This window comes from Oryctolagus cuniculus, chromosome 16, assembly GCF_964237555.1.
Source record: "Oryctolagus cuniculus chromosome 16, mOryCun1.1, whole genome shotgun sequence".
Lineage (NCBI taxonomy): Eukaryota > Metazoa > Chordata > Mammalia > Lagomorpha > Leporidae > Oryctolagus > Oryctolagus cuniculus.
The window spans coordinates 68892661-68914236 of NC_091447.1; the positions used below are offsets into that span (position 1 = coordinate 68892661).

The 21576-nt window shown below is 41.5% G+C and overlaps 1 protein-coding gene and 1 long non-coding RNA gene across 3 annotated transcripts in view; one reads left to right on the forward strand and one right to left on the reverse strand.

Annotated features, from left to right (window-relative positions):
* LOC138845732 (uncharacterized) overlaps positions 1-6676 on the forward strand; it is a 30817-nt gene extending 24141 nt beyond the window's left edge. For both annotated transcript variants that reach the window (XR_011382914.1, XR_011382913.1), the window contains exon 3: positions 6468-6676. This is a non-coding gene — a long non-coding RNA (uncharacterized lncRNA). The remainder of the gene's footprint in view (positions 1-6467) is intronic.
* A 1414-nt stretch (positions 6677-8090) lies between these two features.
* On the reverse strand, positions 8091-16270 carry LOC127488539 (olfactory receptor 7C2-like). Its single transcript, XM_070059229.1, has one exon. The coding sequence runs from the start codon at positions 15607-15609 to the stop codon at positions 14950-14952; it is 660 nt and encodes a 219-aa protein (XP_069915330.1). The 5' UTR covers positions 15610-16270; the 3' UTR covers positions 8091-14949.
* Positions 16271-21576: the final 5306 nt, after the last annotated feature.

A 21576-nucleotide genomic window follows, 5' to 3' on the forward strand; every position in this document is an offset into this window, starting at 1 on the left:
ACAGCATTCTTTGTGTTTGTCAGCTAAGGCCCTGCCAGTGCCAGAAACACCATCTCAGGATAAGCAGAAACCCCCCAACTCCTAGCATCTGTCTTGGAAGGGAAAGAGAAAATGTGTTGTCCTCTCAGGGGCTACCTGAGGAAGTACGTTATACCTTGCCTGACTTGGAGTTCTAATGGAAATGGCAGTGGCCTATGGGTACCAGATTAGGAGCCACTGAGAACTATGGAAAACACCTAGTTATCCTCCCAGAGCAACTTCAGTACCAGAAGCAAGACTCCAGGCAGAGACAATGATGTGCTCTTGACAACAACTATAAACTCACACACAGCCCAGAGAAGATGCCTCCCCGCAAAGGTTTGAGAATCCCCAATAATCTCCATGAAGGTCTTTCCCTGTAGGAATCCAGTCCAGAAAACTTGGGGCAGATGTTTTCCCCAATGATCACATCTAACCAGAGAACAAAAAGAATGCATAGAAACTGGGAAATGTAACCCAAAGGAACAAATTGCTTCACCAGAAATAAGTTACTAAACCCTCTTTAAAGATACGGAGAGGGGCCAGCATTGTGGTGCACTAGGTTAGTCCTCCACCTGTGGTGCTGGCATCCCATATGGGCACCGGTTCTTGTTCCGGTTGCCCCTCTTCGGATCTAGCTCTCGGCTGTGGCCTTGGAGAGCAGTAGAAAATGGCCCAAGTGCTTGGGCCCCTGCACCCACATGGGAGACCGGGAAGAAGCACCTGGCTCCTGGAGTCAGATTGGTTCAGCTCCAGCACTTGCAGCCATCAGGGGAGTGAACCAACAGAAGGAAGACCTGTCTCTTTCTCTCTCACTGTCTGTAACTCTACTTGTCAAATAAATAAAATCTTTTAAAAAAAAAACTAAAGATTGGAGGTATTTGATTTTTAAACAACAAATTCAAAATAATCATCTCAAAGATTGTAAGCTAGCTAAAAGATGACACAAAGAGATCAACTGTGCAACCAGAAAAAAAGGAATAAATGAAAATAAAGGTAAGAAACTATAAAAAAGAAATTGTGGGGATAAAGAATACAATAACTAAGTTGGAACATTCTATACAGTGTTCAACAGCAGGTTCAAGTACAACAAAGAATCAGTGAACTTTTGGACTTTTCAAATAATTTATTTACTAACAGTTATATAACTTTTAGCACGTTGTGTCAGAATAGTTTTAAACATACAAAAAATTGTGAGGTAGTAATACATAGAGTCCGCATATACCCCTCATCCTATGTCCCCTATTACATCACATAGTAATGTCTTTGTTACAGTGAACCACACCCATCTTCCCCAATTATTATAAAGACTATTTATTTATTTGAAAGAGTTAACATAAAGAGGAAGAAAGAGAGAGACAGAGACAGAGAGAGAGAGATCTTCCATTCACTGGTTGGCTTCCCAAATGGCTACAATGGCTGGAGCTGGGTCAGGCCAAAGCAGGATTCAGGAGCTTCTTTCAGATCTCCCATATGGGCACAGGGGCCCAAGCACATGGGCCCACCTCCACTGCTTTCCCAGGTGCATTAGGAGGGGGCTGGACTGGAAGTGGAGCAGCCAGGGCTGAAACTGGCACCCATGTGGGATGCCAGTGTTGCAGGCAGCAGCTTTACTCGCTGTGCCACAGTGCTGGCCTTTTCCCTTATTTTTTCATCCAAAACACTTAAACTTATTCCATGACTCCCAACCTCCAGTAATCAGTATTTTCATGTTTAGATTCAGATTTTTTTTATTTGAAATTATCTAGTCACAGGAATGTCGCTCCCCCATTCGCGGAGGAATGACACAGGACCCTGCGCTGTTCTTTTGTCTGCTCGGCCCTTCCCGGGTTTGCTACTGGTCCTTCCTGGGTTGGCTGCCAGCCCCTCCACCTCCGTGGAGGGGCGGCACCCCCCGCCGCTATCCCCGCTTCCGCAGAGGAGTGGCACACCGCCGGCCGGCTCTCTTGGGGGCTACTCAGATGTTATCTGGATGTTCCTGGTGCATGTTGTTTCTCTCCTCTATAGTCCTCTTCCACCAATCCCAACTCTGCTACCCACATGCCGAGCACGCTGCTCTCCTCCAATCAGGAGCCAGATCAGCTCCTGCAGCTTATCAAACTGATGAGGCAGCTGCGTAGTTGTTTGCTCCTCCCCAGTGCCATATTGTGGGAGAGCAGATGCATAGAATTCGTCCTAGTTCCAGTAACTCAGTGTAGTCTCAGTTGCTCCCCACACAGGAACAAAAGAAAAATAATGAAGAAAAGTGAATAAAACTAGAGGGATGTATGGGATACCATAAGGAGATATGCCCTATATTCCATATGCCTTATGGAAATTACACAATAAGAATAAAGAAATGGAGTATGAGAGAGACCCATTTTTAAGAAACAGTGACTCCTATTTGGAGCTTCCTACATTTCAAGAAGTCCATATACACATTATAAAAGCTCAGTTAACTTCCATTAAAATAAATCCAAAGGACTACCACTAAGCCAAATGATAATCAAAATTTCCATGTTGCAGAAAAAAACAGAGAATCCTGAAAGCAGCAAAGGAGAATTGACTTATCACATACAATGAAGCTCCTAAAACACTGCAGACTTTCCAGATTATCTCTAGGGTACCTTAAAAATTTTCTTGTCAAGGGCTGGAGCTGTGGCAAAGTGGGTTAAGCTGCTGCCTACAGCCCTGGCATCCCATATGGGTGCCAGTTCAAATCCTGGCTGCTCCACTTCTGTTCCAGCTCCCTGCTAATGCACCTGGGAAAGCAAAGGAGGGTCACCAAGTGTGTAGGCCCCTGCCACTCATAGGGGTGACCTAGAAGAAGCTCCTGACCCTGGCTTAGGCCTGGCCATTGCAGCCATTTGGGGAGTGAGCAAGTGGATAAAAGATCTCCCTATCTCTAACCCCCCCACCCCCCATGTGTGTGTGTAACTCTGCCTTCCAAATAAATTTCACTTCAGTCTTCACAGAAGTCAAAAAATCAGAATCTCTGGTGGCAGGACCCAGGCCTGAGGTTAGGTGAACAACCCTGATGGTTCCCTAAAAAAAGGAGCAGTGATAGGGGTCCACACTGAAAACCAGCACAAATAAGTTAGATAGATTCAAAATGTGATGAAACCTACAGAAGAATTACGGAAAAGATGTAAACTTGAAAAATGCAGAAAGGGTTGTTCATTTGACCAGGATTCCTGGATCATTGATAAAAAACCACAGAGAGTTCTGCAGAGGTAAAGTAGGATTCAGGCATGCAATGGTTAAGATGTATAAAAAATCTGTAATACTCTCCATTCAAAAGGGCAAAAGAAGCAATATTCAGACACAAAATTTAGGGAGATGAGAGCCTCATACATCATGTAGTTAGAGGTGAGACTTGTACTTCTAGATGCTTAGTTTTGCTTCCTTTTTCAACCTGCAGTCCAAACGCATGGCACAAGGACAGAAATTAGGCTGTGTTGCTGAGGAGCTTCTGTATGGCTCTCTTCAAGTCCCTGTTCCTCAGGCTGTAGATAAAGGGGTTGAGCATGGGGGTGACCAGAGTGTACACCACTGAAGTCCAGGCACCCTCCCCTGGAGAAAGTGAGAAAGTTAAACTGAGATAGACTCCAAGGCCTGTTCCATAAAATAAGCAAACGACTGACACGTGAGAGCCACAGGTAGAGAAGGCTTTGTACTTCCCACCTGCTGAGGGGATTCTCAGAATGGAGGACACAACTTTATAGTAAGAGAGGAGGTTCCCTGTGATAGGGAGAAAACCATAGATGATGCCAACACGATATGTGAATACGTCGTTGGTGAAGGAGTTGGAGGGAGTGAGGCTGAGAAGCTGAGTAGGCTCACAGAAGAAATTAGAAATTTCCACTTTCTTAAAGCAGGAATCCCTTAAGACCATCAAGTTCTGCAGCAGGGAATACAGAAGGCTGGCCCCAAAGGACACCAAAACTAAGAAGCCACAGCGGCCAGGATTCATGATGGCCTGGTAATGCAGGGGGTGACAGATGGCAACAAACCAGTCATAGGCCATCATGGTCAGAAGCAAAGCATCCATGCATCCACAGATAATTGAGAGAGAAATCTGTGTCAGGCAGCCCACATAGGAGATGGCTGTGCTGTGAGTGTGGATGTCCACAATCATCTTGGGAACCGTGGTGGAGGTGAAACCCACATCAGCCAAGGACAGGTTGCAGAGGAAAAAGTACATGGGGGAGTGGAGGTGGGAGTCTGAGCTGACAGCAAGGATGATGAGCAGGTTCCCAAGCACCGTGACCAGGTGCATGGACAGGAACAGCCCAAAGAGGCGGGGCTGCAGTTCTGTCATCTCTGAGAAACCCATGAGATGGAATTCGGAGACACATGTAACATGTTGTGTTTCAATATAACCTGGCAATCTTTGAAAAGAAAATAGCGTTAGTACAGGAAAAAATGGCTCATGGCCCTTGCATATATTTTCAACTCAACCCATTATGGGTATAGCACATGAGTAACTCTAAGGTTCTTAGAATAAATTGAATTAAAAATTTGGGGGGGACAATACAATTTTGACATTCTTAATCTTTTGAGGTGTGTTTTACATGTTTTTCAATACCACCACCTCTGTTTTACACTTGGAGACATACAACCTCTGTCATCTTCCTCCATAGTGACAGACTCAGTCTTCCTGGAGCTCCTTCTGATTGGTTTCTGTGTTCCTCTTCTCCATCTATGCACACCTGCTTTAGACACTCACCTGAGTTGAGCACTGTCTGTGATCACAACCAAATGCAACCAAGTCTGCTGTCACCTCTTCCTCTCTCAGTCTGCACTGGCAGGAAGCTGAGTCACAGCCCAGAGCCAGTAATCCAACCCAGGTACCCCAGGTGCGAGGAGGACATCTTAATCACTCCTGTTTGTTTCTTTAAAGTCATCAAGTACATCCATCCTCATCATCAGTGGATGGCAGACATTCATAAGTATGCTTTAACTAAATGTACATGACCGTATGAAACCACGGACCACAAATGTTGTATTAGTGTATTCTTACCTATCCAGTATGTAGAAATAATGAACTATTTAGAAATACCTTAATTTTTAAAATTTTATTCATGTTTTTATCTATCCCCTTTGCTCTCATGCTCTCATCTACCCTGTATGATCTGCTATGGAAGAGCTCTATCTTTCTTAAATATTGTTTCCATTTGTCCTCTCTTTTCTATAGAGACCTGGTAAGACTGCTTAATAGTTTTTATGATCATAAGTGCCCTTATTTAAGTTGAGATATTTGGTATCAGGGAAGGCCAAGGCCATTGGAGTCCCAAACTTCCTGTGCGTAATTCAAATATTTTCATGTTATACCTTCTTGATTCATTGGTTGCAATTCTCTAATTCTGGCTGCCTCAAGGCAACTCCACTTTATTATATTAATAGTTCATACTGTGATTGAATCAAGAAAAGAATTGTATGACAAAGAATTCTAGGAAAGAATGTAAATGCACTTGAGAAGTTTCCTCATCTGTAAATGTGGAACAATAATTGTTCATGTTATAAGTCTGTGGGAAAGAAGCTTCTGTAAGTATTTTACTATTTTCTTATTCATTTTTCATTTTATCTGAATCTGGGCTGCCTCTAATGTGCACATGAGCAGGAATTGGATAAGAAGTGGAGTGGTCAAGACCTGAACCAGGTCCTGTGACACAGGATGCAAGCTTCCCCACTTGAGGCTTCATTCACTGCAGCAAAATATAAGCTTCTTGTGCCAGTACTGATTTAGGGATCCTTAAATAGTTTTCTTTAAAACTTACCTGTGAAGTTTTTGGGGCTCATTGGAGTAGTGTGTTATACCTACTGCTCCTGAAATATACTAGTGTGAATTGATGTTCCGTTTTATTTTCTCTGTGAAGTACATTGATCTCCTTCAAACACTTTGTCTGATCCTCACTTCAGAAGTCAACATTTAATCTATCTGTTAGTATGACCATGATTCCAAAATGTCTGTGCTTCTCTCCATACCACACATAGGAATATTTATAAAAACTATGTGTGTGTGCAATTCTTTGAGTTGCAAAACTTGATGAAATTTCATTCTTACTAATAATCAGCTGCATCTGCTGTTCCAATACAATATCAATCATTATTAACTATTTCCCCTTATGATAGACCATCAAATATTTCCCTGTGTATGTCTAATAGTAATCCTTCCATGAAAACTCACTAAGAAATTTCATCTTGTGAGGGGAATAATAATTCCACTTGGTTCAAGTGGAGAATACATGGCCCTAGGAAGTGAGCAGAAAAATCAGCGTTTTAGTTCTGTGTTAGTCACCTACAACACTCAATAACAAGTATAAATCTCTCCACCTCTTTGTAATTGTGTTGTCCACTAGACATAGGAAGAATACACCCATATCTGTGACAGGTTAGCACCGAGGGGAAGTTAGAACTAAAACACATCACTGTTGTGCTTCTTCTAAATACAGATTCTGTCTTTACAGAAATACCAGCTTTGTTGATGGATGCCATCCTCAAAGGTCAGCTGAGGCTGCAATGATGACAACTCTAACAGGAGTCACACCTCGGGCAAAAATGTCTCCCTCCTCCCTTCCCTCTCTGCATTTTCCTTTTATTATAGATCAGACTATCTCCGCCTTAATTTTTCAATACTCATAAACAATGGTCATGCTACAGATTCTATTAACTTAAATTGCATGTGTCCTTCACAGAAACAAAAACACGTAGTATTCTGAGGTTCTATTTCTATTTTACATTCCTGAAAGGGGTGAAGGTAATGACAAGAAAGCACCAAGTGTATTGAAGCCACACAGTTACACCCAATGATTATGAGCCAGGCAAGGCCTTCCTCTATATGTTGCATTTGTGAGGATATACTTACACTGTACAATGTTTTGTCAGAATGAAAATTAAATTTTGAGTTCAGTTTAATGCAAAAATAGTTTTGGATATAAAATTTTTGATAATATGTGGAAAATGTGTATTATGAAAAACTTGTGCATGGATTTAAAAAGCAGGTTTGGGCCAAAATGAATTCAAATATTTCATTCCATTTCTCCATGAATGTTTTGAAGTTCTCAAACAAGGACAAGAGCAACAAATCCTGGTACAGAAATAGGAAGGCACAGTATCAAGCAGGTTATATTTTAGTGAATGATATGATTATCAACCTTAATATAGTAACAAGCATACCTAAAATTTTTCTCCCTTTTGATTCATCTATTGCATATAGATCACATAGGAAGCTTCCATTCTCAGTTCATTGCTCAATGAAGTATCAGCTCAGATGACAATGCCCCATGTCAAAGATCCTGAAAACATCCTCTACAACACAGGAATAATCAGCAGATTGGACAGTATTCAAAATCAAAATTACATGGTCTGTGGATCTGACGATTAAAGGTCTCCACTGTCTCCCAGTCATCAGAATGTGTTAAGCAGAGTTCCAGAGGTTAAAACATTAGGTACCTCTGAGATCCATTGTTAATCTCTTTCAGTTTCTACAGTAGAAATAAAACCTCACACCTCATCTTAATGTCGCTTTTTGAGATTAAGTAGGATGATTATAAGAGAAGTAGAGGAAGTTGAAAGCCAAAGTGAAATCACTGGAGAGAAATCTTCCCTGAATGACCCTGTGCCTGCTCCACCTGTGATCTTTGCCTTTGAATTCAGTCACATGTCATTGGCTGCTGCCTGCCATAGTCTACAAAGAAACACCAAAGAAAGAGTAAACTGATCCTCTGTAAAAAAAAAAAAAAAAAAAAAAATTATCAACTCCCAACTTGACTCTCACTGGGATTAAACATGACAATAGGTCTGATCTGATTTCATCATCATTTAAAAAAAAATCATCTATTATTTTTCACTTTATTTTTCTGTGTGGGAGCAAATTGTTGAAATCCTTAATGTATACTAAGCTGATCTTCTGTATATTAAGATAATCAAAAATGAATCTTGATGTGAATGGAAGGGGAGAGGGAGTGGGAAAGGGGAGGTTGTGGGTGGGAGGGACGGTATGGGGGGGAAGCCATTGTAATCCATAAATCGTACTTTGGAAATTTATATTCATTAAATAAAAGTTAAAAAAAAAGAAAGCCAAAGTGAAATCACTGGAGAGAAATCTTCCCTGAATGACCCTGTGCCTGCTCCGCCTGTGATCTTTGTCTTTGAATTAAGTCACATGTCATTGGCTGCTGCCTGCCATAATCTACAAAGAAACCCTGAAGAAAGAGTAAAATTAACAGGCGGTCTCTTCTTTGAAGGGACAGAAAAGTGAAATGACTGCTTGAGTCATCAGAGGGGAATATGGGTTACATTCCTTGTCTGAAATCAGCCCACCTGATCCAGAATTGGCTCCTTCTTCTTCTACCTGACAACCCCTGACTCAAGTCAAACAAAAGTGCTGAGATCCTCTCTTCTTCTTTAGAATAAAAGTGCGCGCAGCACAACTTGGGAGATTATGTAATGACATGAAACAAGTAACTCAGGATGTTGAGTTCAGACACTGGCAGTTATAAAGTTTTCATTAAAGTTTCATGATGCTTTAGTTACTGGCACCCTTCCCATCACCGTCATGAACTTGTTTGAGTGTTCAGGGATAGTTTATACAGACTCATGTGCTACTAAGTGAAGGAGATGCCAGTGGGAAGAAGAATCACTCATTCCGTAGAAAAACTCTGAATGAGAGCCTTGAACCCCTCTGAGAACCAAGAACATAAACTTCACAAATTTCTGAGCTGAAATTTTGCCTGGTTCCTTCCCATCTGTCTATCACAGCAGTCATTTTCATCCTGGTGATGAGAAAGCAATGTTTCTGACATTCCCAGATCCTGTTACTTCTCCCTCAGCACTTAATGAGCTGTGCTGCATCTCGGCTGAAGCATGCTAAGTGGTGACGGCTCCTCTGCTCCTCTTCTGCCTGGAGTGCAGTGGAGATTCACATTTTTCACTAAGGACTGGAAAGGAGACAGACTCAGGCCATGTCCTCTGGATACAGATGCTCACAATGGTACGGATCACTGTATGGAGCTACTGGAATTCCACTGGCAAAGTCAAGGTCTAAATGTGCTGGACAACCTTGGGGAAAGGTGCTGGAAGAAACTTGGAAGACCCTGGGTATCAGTGCACAGAGCTTCTCATTAGCCAGTGGGTCCATGTTGTCCCAGTCTCTGAGGACTTGCTGATATTAATAGAAGTTGATTAGGGAAAAGTAAGTGTACCGGGAGAATGACACAAAGAAGCCCACCTGTTTTCCTTTGCATCCAAGTTGCAAGATATTTACATAAATTTCAGAATTCTGTCTCTCAATTTCACAAAACAGTGTGTGATTTTTATGTCTACCAATCCTTTGGATTAATCATAAAATCTAGGGAAAATTAGATTTTCCATGCAAAGAATATGATTTCCTGTTTCTCAGCACTAGTCTCATAAGTCTGCTTCCCATTTCACTTGCTAAGCACTCACTTAGGTTGCTGTGTCATCACTTGGTACCTTGGCTTTTTGCTAATTTGAATGAGTATTTATTTTGAAGTCATGTCTCTTATGGAATTACATTGTTGTAGTACAAAACTATTGTTTTTTACATATTTAATTCGTACATTATACTTAAACTTAGTAGGAGCAGCAAAGAGGATACTTCAAAAAGTTATACAAAAGTAGAAATAAAAGAATACTTCATAATATACATTTTCCATGAAATTTAAAAGACCCCCCCCCTTGTATGCAAACTTGTCTTCAGTTGTCCTTGTAGTGGGGCACATAGCTGTGGAAATGTGCTGACTCTGGAGAGTACCAGGGTGGAAGGAAAGCAGAATTTCTTCTGGTGGTTCTCAATTCCCCCATGAACCAAGATAATAAAATTCATGCCTTTGGGCTGACACTTCTCAGTTTGGGGATGGTAAATCTACTTGTCCCCACTACCCTGTTGGTCCTGCATGTGAGGAAATAATTCATCCAACAGTCCCTCTTGTATCCACTGTGTCCCACAGAACCCGCTGGGCTGAACTTCCTTGCTGTGGGGCATTACAGGAGAGTGAGGGTCCATTACACTTTGATGCCTAGTGAGCAGTAAGAGTGGAGGTTGTCTTCGACAACCAGTCATAGGGTTCTCCATCTCGATGACTCTAGAGGAGACGACACAGGGACAATTTACTGTACTAGTACCAGCATGGTATTTTTTATAATTTTTTCATTTATTTTTATTTGAATGACAGAAACATGCAAAGACAGAGAAACAGACAGAGATATTGCATCATTGATTCACTCCTCATATGCCCACAGAGCAAATGCTGCATCAGGATGAAGTCAGGAGCTGCAATTCAACCAGGATCTCCCTTGTAGGTGGTAGGGACCAAATTACTGAGCCATCATCTGCCATCTCTCAGGGTGCACATTAACACGACTCAAATCCAGGCACTCAAATATGGAGCACATGCATCCCCAGTGACATCTTTACTGCTGTGCAGAATGTCTGTCCCTGGAACCAGCATCTGAAAGTCTGAAGGCATGGGCTGATATTTCTTGTTTGTTGGGCACTTCAGGCATAAACAGTACTCTTGATGTTGGTCTGTAAGTACCAAAAGAATATATCCCTCCTCTTCCCAGAATATTATAAAACCATCACACTGTCCACCAAATTTCCCACTCAGACAACTGTCAGATGAGAGATCCATCTCTGTATTGTGTGTATATTTAGATTCCACCATAGTGCTCCATGGTGTATCCATGGTCATGTAATCCAAGGAGTGACTCATTGCCTTTCTACCAGCAGAAACTCTCTAATGATTCTCTATCAGATACAATCATTCTGTGTAGAAGGTCAACAAATGTCGCCAGTTCCTTCAGAGTTTTGCTCATCATTTCACTCCTGACTGTATTTTCATTTGATGTCTAGTGAGTGTTATCAGCTCAGTAAGTCTTTAATGAAATATATTTTGGGCCATAGTGATATCTGTGAAGAAGGTGGAAGAAGAAGACCCGGATCTTCATTTCCCTCACAAACCCATGCCTTCACAAAGTCTATGGACCAAATTGCCTTTGTGAAAACTCCATGAACCAATTAAGAGATTGCACCTCCCCAAGGAGCACAAAGCCAAGGAGAGCTGCGTCAACAGATAAGAGCATGTGTTGCATTTACCTACCATGGCCCTCTATACCAGGAACCACGGGGCAGAAGAAGAATTACTTCCCAAGTCCCTGGTTTTCTCTTTGAGATAAGGAGAAGGTGCCATGTTCATCCGCAGTTCTGTCTTGTCAGGAGCTTCCTGAGGAGCTGGTTCATGGCTCTCCGGACTTAAGAAGCTAAAGTGATGGCAATGCAATGTCATATCAGGGGCCCCTAAGAACAGTGGCAGTACATCTTGTTACAGAAACTGCAGGACCACAGAAGATCACCAATGGGAGCAAGAGATGATGAGTCCTTGAGAACAAAGTCAAACTCCTCCATCTACAAAATCACACACACACAAGCCCAGAGAAGATGCTCCCCAGAAAACCTTAGGCTGTCCACCACAATCTCTAGCAGGTGTATTGGTGAATGTCTTTCCCTTTATGACACCAATCCATAAAGACTGGGAGAAGCCTTTTTTTTCAATATTCAAATCTCAACAGAGAACATAGGGAATGCATAGAAACAAATAAATATGGCCCATTCAAAGGAAGAAATTAAATGCCCATAAAAACTACTCACTCTGCCTTAAAGAAATGGAGATATTGATGGTCTGATGACAAATTTGTGTATCTTAAAGATGGTCAGTAAGCTAAAAGAGGACACAGATAATGACTGAAAGGATTCAGGAAAGCAACGCATGAGCAGAATGTGAATAACAATAAAGAGATATAAAAAACAAACAGAGGCGCTGGCATTGTGGCATAACAAGTTAAGCCGCCACCTGCAACACTGGAATCCATATAGGGGCCAGTTCAAGTCCTGGATACTCCATTCCCCATTCAGCTCCCTGCTAATGTGCCTGGGAAAGCAACAGAAGGTGGCCCTAGTAGTTGGGTTCCTTCCACCCACATGGGACACCTGGATGAGGATCCTAGCTCCTGGCTTAGGCCTGGTCCAACACTGGCCATTGTGGCCATTTGGGGAATGAACCAGCAGATGGAAGATGTCTCTCTCACTCTCCTTCTCCTTCTCTCTCTCTCTTGCTCTCCTATCTCTGTAATTCTGCCTTTCAAATAAATCTTTTTTTTAAAGCAAATGGAGAATTAGTGATAAATAACACGATGGGTATGTGGAGTGTTCATTATAGTGCTCAGGAGCACTCTATGAGAGAGGAAACATCAGTCAGCATAAGGACTGAGCCTCTGGAATTACAAAATCAAAGGAACCAAAGGGAAAGAATGAAGAGAAGTAGAGAGCTCAAGAGGGACTCATAGGAGACTGTCAGCAGAGCAATATATTCATAATGCAAGTTCCACAATAAAAAGAAAAGGAAATAAGCATCCAGTACCCAGCCCTGTGTCTATATTTTGGATTAGAGCAATTTACAAGTAAGGTTTCTATTTTTGAGATCCATACATTTCAGCAATATTTCTCAGTGGCAACAAACCCAACCTTCTTAGCATTGTTTCATCACTCATTTTCTTTCCTGTATATGGTTAACTTTAGAGACACTCAGCTAAAAAGTGTTAGAAGAACAGGAATATGTGTGATAAGTTCATGATTGCAGTAAAATGTTTAAGACAAAATATAAACAGCATAACTCCACCTTTCATCCTAATCAGAGGAAAATAACTTTCAGTCCTGTTTTATTCAAATACTATGCAAAAAATTCCCAAATATAACATATTGATCATTTCTATTGATTGCTGGGGGTGCATTATCTGGACTTTATAAAATTCAGGGGCCACTGCTATGGCATAGCGGGTAAAGCGAAAGCCTGCAGTGCCGGCGTCCATATGGGTGCTGTTTCGAGTCCTCGCTGCTCCACTCCTAATCCAGCTCTCTGCTGTGTCTTTGGAAATAGTTGAAGATGGCCCAGGTCCTTGGGCCCCTGCACCTGTGCGGAGGACCCGGAAGAAGCACCTGGCTCCTGGCTGCAGATCAGTGCAGCTCCAGCCATTGCAGTCTTCTGGGGAGTTAACCTGCAGATGGAAGACCTAACTCTCTCTCTCTCTGTCTCTCTCTCTGCTTCTGACTCTCTAAAATTCTACTTTCCAAATAAATAAATCTTTAAAAATATATTAAATGCAATGTTCATAATGAGAAAGTTTTTTATGCTCCATTCATATTCATAAATTTTCACCTTTTTTCTGATTTTGTGTCTTTATGAAACTAGATGCATACTCAAAAACGTGGGCTACCTTTTAAAATTCTTGTCCAATGTTGATGCTAACCATGGCCTGGCGTACTTTAAATTTTAATAAGTATATCTGGACCAAATACACAAAATCATACATTATCACTGATCCCATAGATGGCATTAGTGCATGGTGCTATCTGAATCATTAAACAATAACTAGCACTTAGGAGGTATTTTCTATTTTTCATTTTTTCTGAAAAATTTTATTTTATTTATTTGAAAGGCAGAGTTACAGAGAGGCAGAGACACGGACAGGGATCATCCATCTTCTGGTTCACTCCCCAAAAGGCCACAACTGCTAGAGCTGGGCCAGGTCAAAGCCAGGAGCCTGGAATTCCATCCAGGTCTCTACAATGATGGCAGGAGCCCAGGCACTTGGGTCATCACCCACTGCCTTCTCAGGTACATTTGCACAGAGCTGGACCAGAAGTGGGCAGCAAGGACAGGAACCTGCTATCACATGAGATGCTAGCATTGAGGTGGTGATTTAACCTGCTGTGCTACAATACTGGCCCCAGCATCACTGTGTTGAATGATGTTTGTGGATGCTAGACAGAAAACTTGGGAACTGAATCTGGGTCCAGATGAGGACTCTGAAGTGACTGGGAGGCCCTCAGAGACATCACTGGCTTGGCCAAGGCTAAGAGCTCCAAGCTTATAACCTGGTGACCTTGCAGAAAGGCCTAATCAAGAAGAAGAAAGAAGTCTCTGGCTGTAGCCAGAGTTCTCCATTACTTCCTGGAGGCTCTGTGGAAATTCCCCTTCATTGAGGCCAGAATCTGTAACCCTGAAGTTTCCTAATTCTTGGGAAGGTCCTTCAGAAGCATTTTCTCCTTAGCCTAAAGCTCTCCTGTGGTCAGATCTCCCGAGGGCCTCTATCCTAAAGCAGATGAGAATTTCTTGTTGAATAAACAGAACCATGAGGTGTCATCTAAATGGAATATGTCATCTTATGAGCCTATGCTCATGGGTATATTGGAAGGTGAGAAAGTGGAGGGAGGTGAAGTGGGTCATGGGAAGACTTCAAAGGTCTTTTATTATGTTCATTTTAATTTTAATTAATTTTAACAGATTCAATATGATTTGTAGATGTAAGTCTAAGAACATAATGAAATTCCCCTCCTCTCTCCCTCCCTTTCTCCCTCCTTCCTACCATTCTTCCTTTTACCTTTGTTTTTTAGTTTTTGAGATGACATATTTTAAATTTACATTACAGTACACTGGCTTACTACTTCATTGAATATGAAGCTTAAGTAAAAAGCAAAAAGAATCTAGTTTAGTAGCAACATAGATAATAGCTTTAAACAACAACTGAATTGAAAAATGACCATTTCACCCATATTCGGGGATTTTTGTCATTTAGTCACTCATAATTTGTTTCAGTAAAATAGAACCAATGACAGTAACACCTAAATATTTCCTGTGCGGTTATAAGATAATTAAGTTCATTTAGACTTTAAGCCATTTCCTCCCAACAGTTTATATACATCACCGAGGCCACCATGCCCTTCCAGGAAGAAGACGAGGCATCAGAAATGAGATACACCCCAAGGCCTGTCCCGTAGAACAGAGAAACCACAGTTAGATGAGACCCACACGTGAAGAATGCTTTGTATCTTCCACCAGTTGACGGAATTTTCAGAATGGAGGAGACAATTCACTTATAAGAGAAAAGGATCCCTGAGAGGGGAACAAAGCCAAGAAGAGCAGTCACCACGTAGAGCAGGGTGTAACTGATGAACGTGTCAGAGCAGGCAAGTACCAGGACCTGAGCAAGCCCACAGTAAAAGTGTGCAACTACCCACCTGGTGCAGAAGGACAGCCTCAGCATCAACAGGCTCTGGATCAGGGCATATGACAGACTGATGCACCAGGATACAAGAACCAGCAGGCCACAGAAACGGGGATTCATGATGACTGGGTAGTGCAAGGGGTGGCAGATGGCCACAAAGCGATCGTAGGCCATCCAGGTGAGGAGAAGTGTGTCCATGCCCCCAAAAACCATGAAGAAGTACATTTGAGTGATGCAGCCTGTGAAGGTGATGGAATAGCTCTGAGTCTTGATGTTCTGCAGCATCTTTGGGATGGTTGTAGAGATGAAACAGATGTCAGCCAAGGACAGGTTGGAGAGGAAGAAGTACATGGGCGTGTGGAGGCGGGCATGGGACCCGATGGCCAGGATGATGAGCAGGTTTCCAAGCACCATGACCACAAGCATGAGCAGGAACAAACCAAATAGCAGAGGTTGGTGCTTTGAGTCTTGAGAAAAGCCCAGGAGTAAAAATCCTAAAATACTTGTTTGATTTCCTGGTTCCATGTTGTTGACACATCAGCTGAACAATTTAAGAAGAGAAGGCATGTGAAATAGACAATGAGCAGCATCTCAATTCTCTCTGAATTTTCAGTTCTTGAGGTGAAGAATTGAGAAAAACAAGCTTACTGTTACAAAACTTAGGAATTCTATAGTCACTTGTTATAGGCAACATTTTGTAATGCTGACCAATCTCTGTCCATTAGCCTCTGGGACACTCATCTATTCCCTTTGGTTTTGTGTGTGTGTTGTTTTATTTGAAAGGCAGAGTTACAGAGAGGCAGAGGCAAGAGAGAGAGGTCATCCAACCACTGGTCCACTCCCCAGATGGCCACAGCTGCTGGCGATGTGCTGATCCAAAGCGAGGAGCCAGTAGCTTCTTCCAGGTTTCCCACATGGGTGCAGGGGCTCAAGCACTTAGGTTACCTTCCACTGCTTTCCCAAGTCATATCAGAGAGCCTGATGAGAAGTGGAGCAGTTGGGACTGGAACCGGTACCCGTATGCAATCTGGCATTGCAGGTGGTGGCTTTAGTCACTATGCCACAGCACTGGGCCCTCATCTATTCCCTTTATGTCTGACTTAGAGTCAAGTACTACAAACAGCAACTTTTTTTAAAAACTTTTATTTAATGAATATAAATTTCCAAAGTACAGCTGATGGATTACAATGGCTTCCCCCCCATAACGTCCCTCCTACCCACAACCCTCCCCTTTCCCACTCCCTTTCCCCTTCCATTCACATCAAGATCCATTTTCGATTCTCTTTATATACAGAAGATCAGTTTAGCATACGTTAAGAATTCAAGAGTTTGCTCCCACACAGAAACATAAAGTCAAAAATACTGTTTGAGTACTCGTTATAGCATTAAAATCTCAATGTACAGCACATTAAGGAGAGAGATCCTACATGAGGAGTAAGTGCACAGTGACTCCTGTTGTTGACTTTACAAATTGACACTCTTGTTTATGGCATCAGTAATCACCCTAGGCTCTTGTCATGAATTGCCAAGGCTATGGAAGCCTTTTGAGTTCACCGACTCTGATCATATTTAGACAAGGCCATGGTCAAAGTGGAAGTTCTCTCCTCCCTTCAGAGAAAGGTACCTCCTTCTTTGATGACCTGTTCTTTCCACTGGGATCTCACTCACAGAGATATTTCATTTAGGTTTTTTTCCCCCCAGAGTGTCTTAGCTTTCCATGCCTGAAATACTCTCATGGGCTTTTCAACCGGATCTGCATGCCTTAAGGGCTGATTCTGAGGCCAGAGTGCTGTTTAGTACATCTGCCATTCTATGGGTCTGCTGTGTATCTCACTTCCCATGTTGGATCATTCTCTCCCTTTTTGATTCTATCAGCTAGTATTTGCAGACACTAGTCTTCTTTATGTGATCCCTTTGGTTCTTAGTCCTATCATTATGATCAATTGTGAACAGAAATTGATCACTTGGACTAGTGAGATGGCATTGGTACATGCCACCTTGATGGGATTGAATTGGAATCCCCTGGTATGTTTCTAACTCTACCGTTTGAGGTAAGTTAGCTTGAGCATGTCCCGAATTGCACATCTCTTCCCTCTCTTATTCCCACTCTTATATTTAACAGTGATCACTTTTCAGTTAAGTTTCAGCACTTAAGACGAATTGTGTATTGATTACAGTATTCAACCAAAAGTATTAAGTAGAAGAAACAAAAAAAAACACTAACAGGGATAACATATCAAGTTGCTCCTCAACAGTCAGAGTGAGGGCTGATCAAGTCACCGTTTCTCATAGTGTTCATTTCACTTTAACAGGTTTCCTTTTTGGTGCTCAGTCAGTTGTCACCTATCAAGGAGAACAAGTGGTATTTTTCCTTTGGGATTGGCTTATTTCACTCAGCATAATGTTTTCCAAATTCCTAACAGGGATCACTTTTCAGTTAAAATTTAAACACCTAATAATAATTCTGTGTTAATTACAGAGTTCAATCAATTGTACTAGAACAAAAAAAATACTAAAATGGATAAAGTATTACATTGTACATCAACCGTCAGGACAAGAGCTGATCAAGTCACTGTTTCTCATAGTGTCCATTTCATTTCGACAAGTTTCCCCTTTGGTGCTCAGTTAGTTGTTGCTGATCAGGGAGAACGTATGATATTTGTCCTTTTGGGACTGGCTTAATTCACTCAGCATGATGTTTTCCAAATTACTCCATCTTGTTGCAAATGATCGGGTTTCATTTTTTTTGACTGCTGTATAGTATTCTATAGAGTACATGTCCTATAATTTCTTTATCCAGTCTACTTTGATGGGCATTTAGGTTGGTTCCAGGTTTTAGCTACTGTGAATTGAGCTGCAATAAACATTAAGGGGAAGACAGCTTGTTTGTTTGCCAATTTCATTTCCTTTGGGTAAATTCCAAGGAGTGGGATGGCTGGGTCAAACGGTAGGGTTATCTTCAGGTTTCTGAGGAATCTCCAGACTGATTTCCATAGTGGCTTGACCAGTTTGCATTCCCACCAACAGTGGGTTAGTGTCCCTTTTTCCCCACATCCTCTCCAGCATCTATTGTTGGTAGATTTCTGTATGTGAGCCATTCTAACTGGGGTGAGGTGAAACCTCATTGTGGTTTTGATTTGCATTTCCCTGATTGCTAGTGATCTTGAACATTTTTTTCATGTGCCTGTTGGCCATTTGGATTTCCTCTTTTGAAAAATGTCTATTGAGGTCCTTGGCCCATCTCTTAAGTGGATTGTTTGTTTTTTTGTTGTGGAGTTTCTTGAATTCTTTGTAGATTCTGGTTATCAACCCTTTATCAGCTGCATAGTTTGCAAATATATTTTCCCATTCTGTCGGTTGTCTCTTCACTCTCCTGTTTCTTTTGCAGTACAGAAACTTCTCAATTTGATGCAATCCCAAATGTTAATTTTGGCTTTGACTGCCTGTGCTTCTGGGGTGTTTTCCAAGAAGTCATTGCCGGCACCTATATCTTGCAGGGTTTTTCCAATGCTCTCTAATAATTTGATGGCGTCAGGTCATAAATTTAAGTCTTTAATCCATGTTGAGTGGATTTTTGTATAAGGTGAAAGGTAGGGGTCTTGCTTCATGACTCTGCACGTGGAAATCCAATTTTCCCAGCACCATTTATTGAATAGACTGTCCTTACTCCAGGGATTGGTTTTGGATCCTTGATCAAATATAAGTTGGCTGTAGATGTTTGGATGGATTTCTGGTGTTTCAATTCTGTTCCATGGGTCAATCCATCTGTTTCTGTACCAGTACCATGCTGTTTTGATTACAACTGCCCTGTAGTATGTCCTGAAATCTGGTATTGTGATGCCTCCGGCTTTGTTTTTGTTGTACAAGATTGCTTTAGCTATTCGAGGTCTCTTGTGCCTCCATATGAATTTCAGCATCATTTTTCCAGATCTCAGAAGGTCTTCAGTATCTTGATTGGTATTTTATTGAATCTATAAATTGCTTTTGGGAGAATGGACATTTTGATGATATTGATTCTTCCAATCCATGAGCATGGAAGATTTTTCCATTTCTTGGTATCCTCTTCTATTTCTTTCTTTAAGGTTTTGTAATTTTCATCGTAGAGATCTTGAACGTCCTTGGTTAAGTTTATTCCAAGGTATTTGATTGTTTTTGTAGCTATTGTGAATGGGATTGATCTTAGCAGTTCTTCCTCAGCCGTGGCATTGCCTGTGTATACAAAGGCTGTTGATTTTTGTGCATTGATTTTATAGCCTGCTACTTTGCCAAACTCTTCTATGTGTTCCAACAGTCTCTTAGTAGAGTTCTTTGGGTCCACTAAATAAAGAATCATGTCATCTGCCAAGAGGGACAGTTTGAGTTCTTCCTTCCCAATTTGTATCCATTTAATTTCTTTTTCTTGCCTAATAGCTCTGGCTAAAACTTCCAGAACTTTATTGAATAGCAGTGCTGAGAGTGGGCATCCCTGTCTGGTACCCGATCTCAGTGGAAATGCTTCCAACTTTTCCCATTCAATAGGATGTTGGCTGTGGGTTTTTCATAGATTGCTTTGATTGTATTGAGGAATGTTCCTTCCGAACCCAGGTTGCTTAGGGTTGTCATCATGAAAGGGTGTTGTATTTTATCAAATGCTTTCTCAGCATCTATTGAGATAATCATATGGTTTTTCTTCTGCAGTCTGTTAATGTGGTGTATCACATTGATTGTCTTGTGCACATTGGCTTTCCACCACCCAATGAATCCCTCCCACCCGCAACCCTCCCCTTTCCTGCCCTCTCTCCCCTTCCATTCCTATCAAGATTCATTTTCAATTTTCTTTATATACAGAAGATCAGTTCAGTATACATTAAGTAAAGATTTCGACAGTTTGCACCCACATAGAAACACAAAGTGAAATATACTGTATTAGTATTCGATATAGCATTAAATCACAATGTACAGCACATTAAGGACAGAGATCCTACATGAGCAGTAAGTGCACAGTGACTCCTGTTGTTGACTTTACAAATTGACACTCCTGTTTATGGCATCAGTAATCTCCCTATGCTCCCGTCATGAGTTTCCAAGGCTATGGAAGCCTTTTGAGTTCTCCGACTCTTATCTTATTTAGACAAGGTCATAATCAAACTGGAAGCTCTCTCCTCCCTTCAGAGAAAGGTACCTCCTTCTTTGAAGACCTGTTCTTTCCACTGGGATCTCACTCACAGAGATCTTTTTGCCAGAGTGTCTTGGCTTTCCATGCATGAAATACTCTCATGGGCTTTTCAGCTGGTTCCAAATGCCTTTAGGGTTGATTCTGAGGCCAGAGTGCTATTTAGGACATCTGCCATTCTATGAGTCTGCTGAGTATCTCGCTTCCCATGTTGGATTGCTCTCCCCTTTTTTTATTCTATTGGTTAGTATTAGCAGGCACTAGGCTTGTTTATGTGATCTCTTTGACTCTTAGTCCTTTCATTATGATCAATTGTGAACTGAAATTGATCACTTGGACTAGTGAGATGGCATTGGTACATGCCACCTTGATGGGATTGAATTGGAATCCCGTGGTATGTTTCTAACTCTGCCATTTGGGGCAAGTCAGCTTGAGCATGTCCCAAATTGTACATCTCTTCCCTCTATTATTCCCACCCTTATTGTTAATAGCGATCACTTATCAGTTAAATTTCAACACTTAAGAATAACTGTGTATTAATTACAGAATTAAACCAGTAGTATTAAGTAGAACAGACCAAAAAATTCTAAGAGAGAAAACGTATTAAGTTGTTCATTAACAGTCAGGGCTATGCTGAACAAGTCACCATTTCTCATAGTGTCCATTTCACTTCAACAAGTTTCCCCTTTGGTGTTCAGTCAGTTGTCACCGATCAGGGAGAACATATATTTGTCCCTTTGGGACTGCCTTATTTCACTCAGCATGATGTGTTCCAGATTCCTCCATTTTGTTGCAAATGACCGGATTTCATTGTTTTTACTGTGGTATAGTATTCTAAAGAGTACATATCCCATAATTTCTTTATCCAGTCTACCGTTGATGGGCATTTAGGTTGGTTCCAGGTCTTAGCTATTGTGAATTGAGCTGCAATAAACATTAGGGTGCAGACCACTTTTTTGTTTGCCAATTTAAATTCCTTTGGGTAAATTCCAAGGAGTGGGATGGCTGGGTCAAATGGTAGGGTTATCTTCAGGTTTCTGAGGAATCTCCAGACTGATTTCCATAGTGGCTTAACCAATTTGCATTCCCACCAACAGTGGGTTAGTGTCCCTTTTTCCCCACATCCTCGCCAGCATCTGTTGTTGGTAGATTTCTGTATGTGAGCCATTCTAACTGGGGTGATGTGCAACCTCATTGTGGTTTTGATTTGCATTTCCCTGATTGCTAGTGATCTTGAACATTTTTTCATGTGCCTGTTGGCCATTTGGATTTCCTCTTTTGAAAAATGTCTATTGAGGTCCTTGGCCCATCTCTTAAGTGGGTTGTTTGTTTTGTTTTTT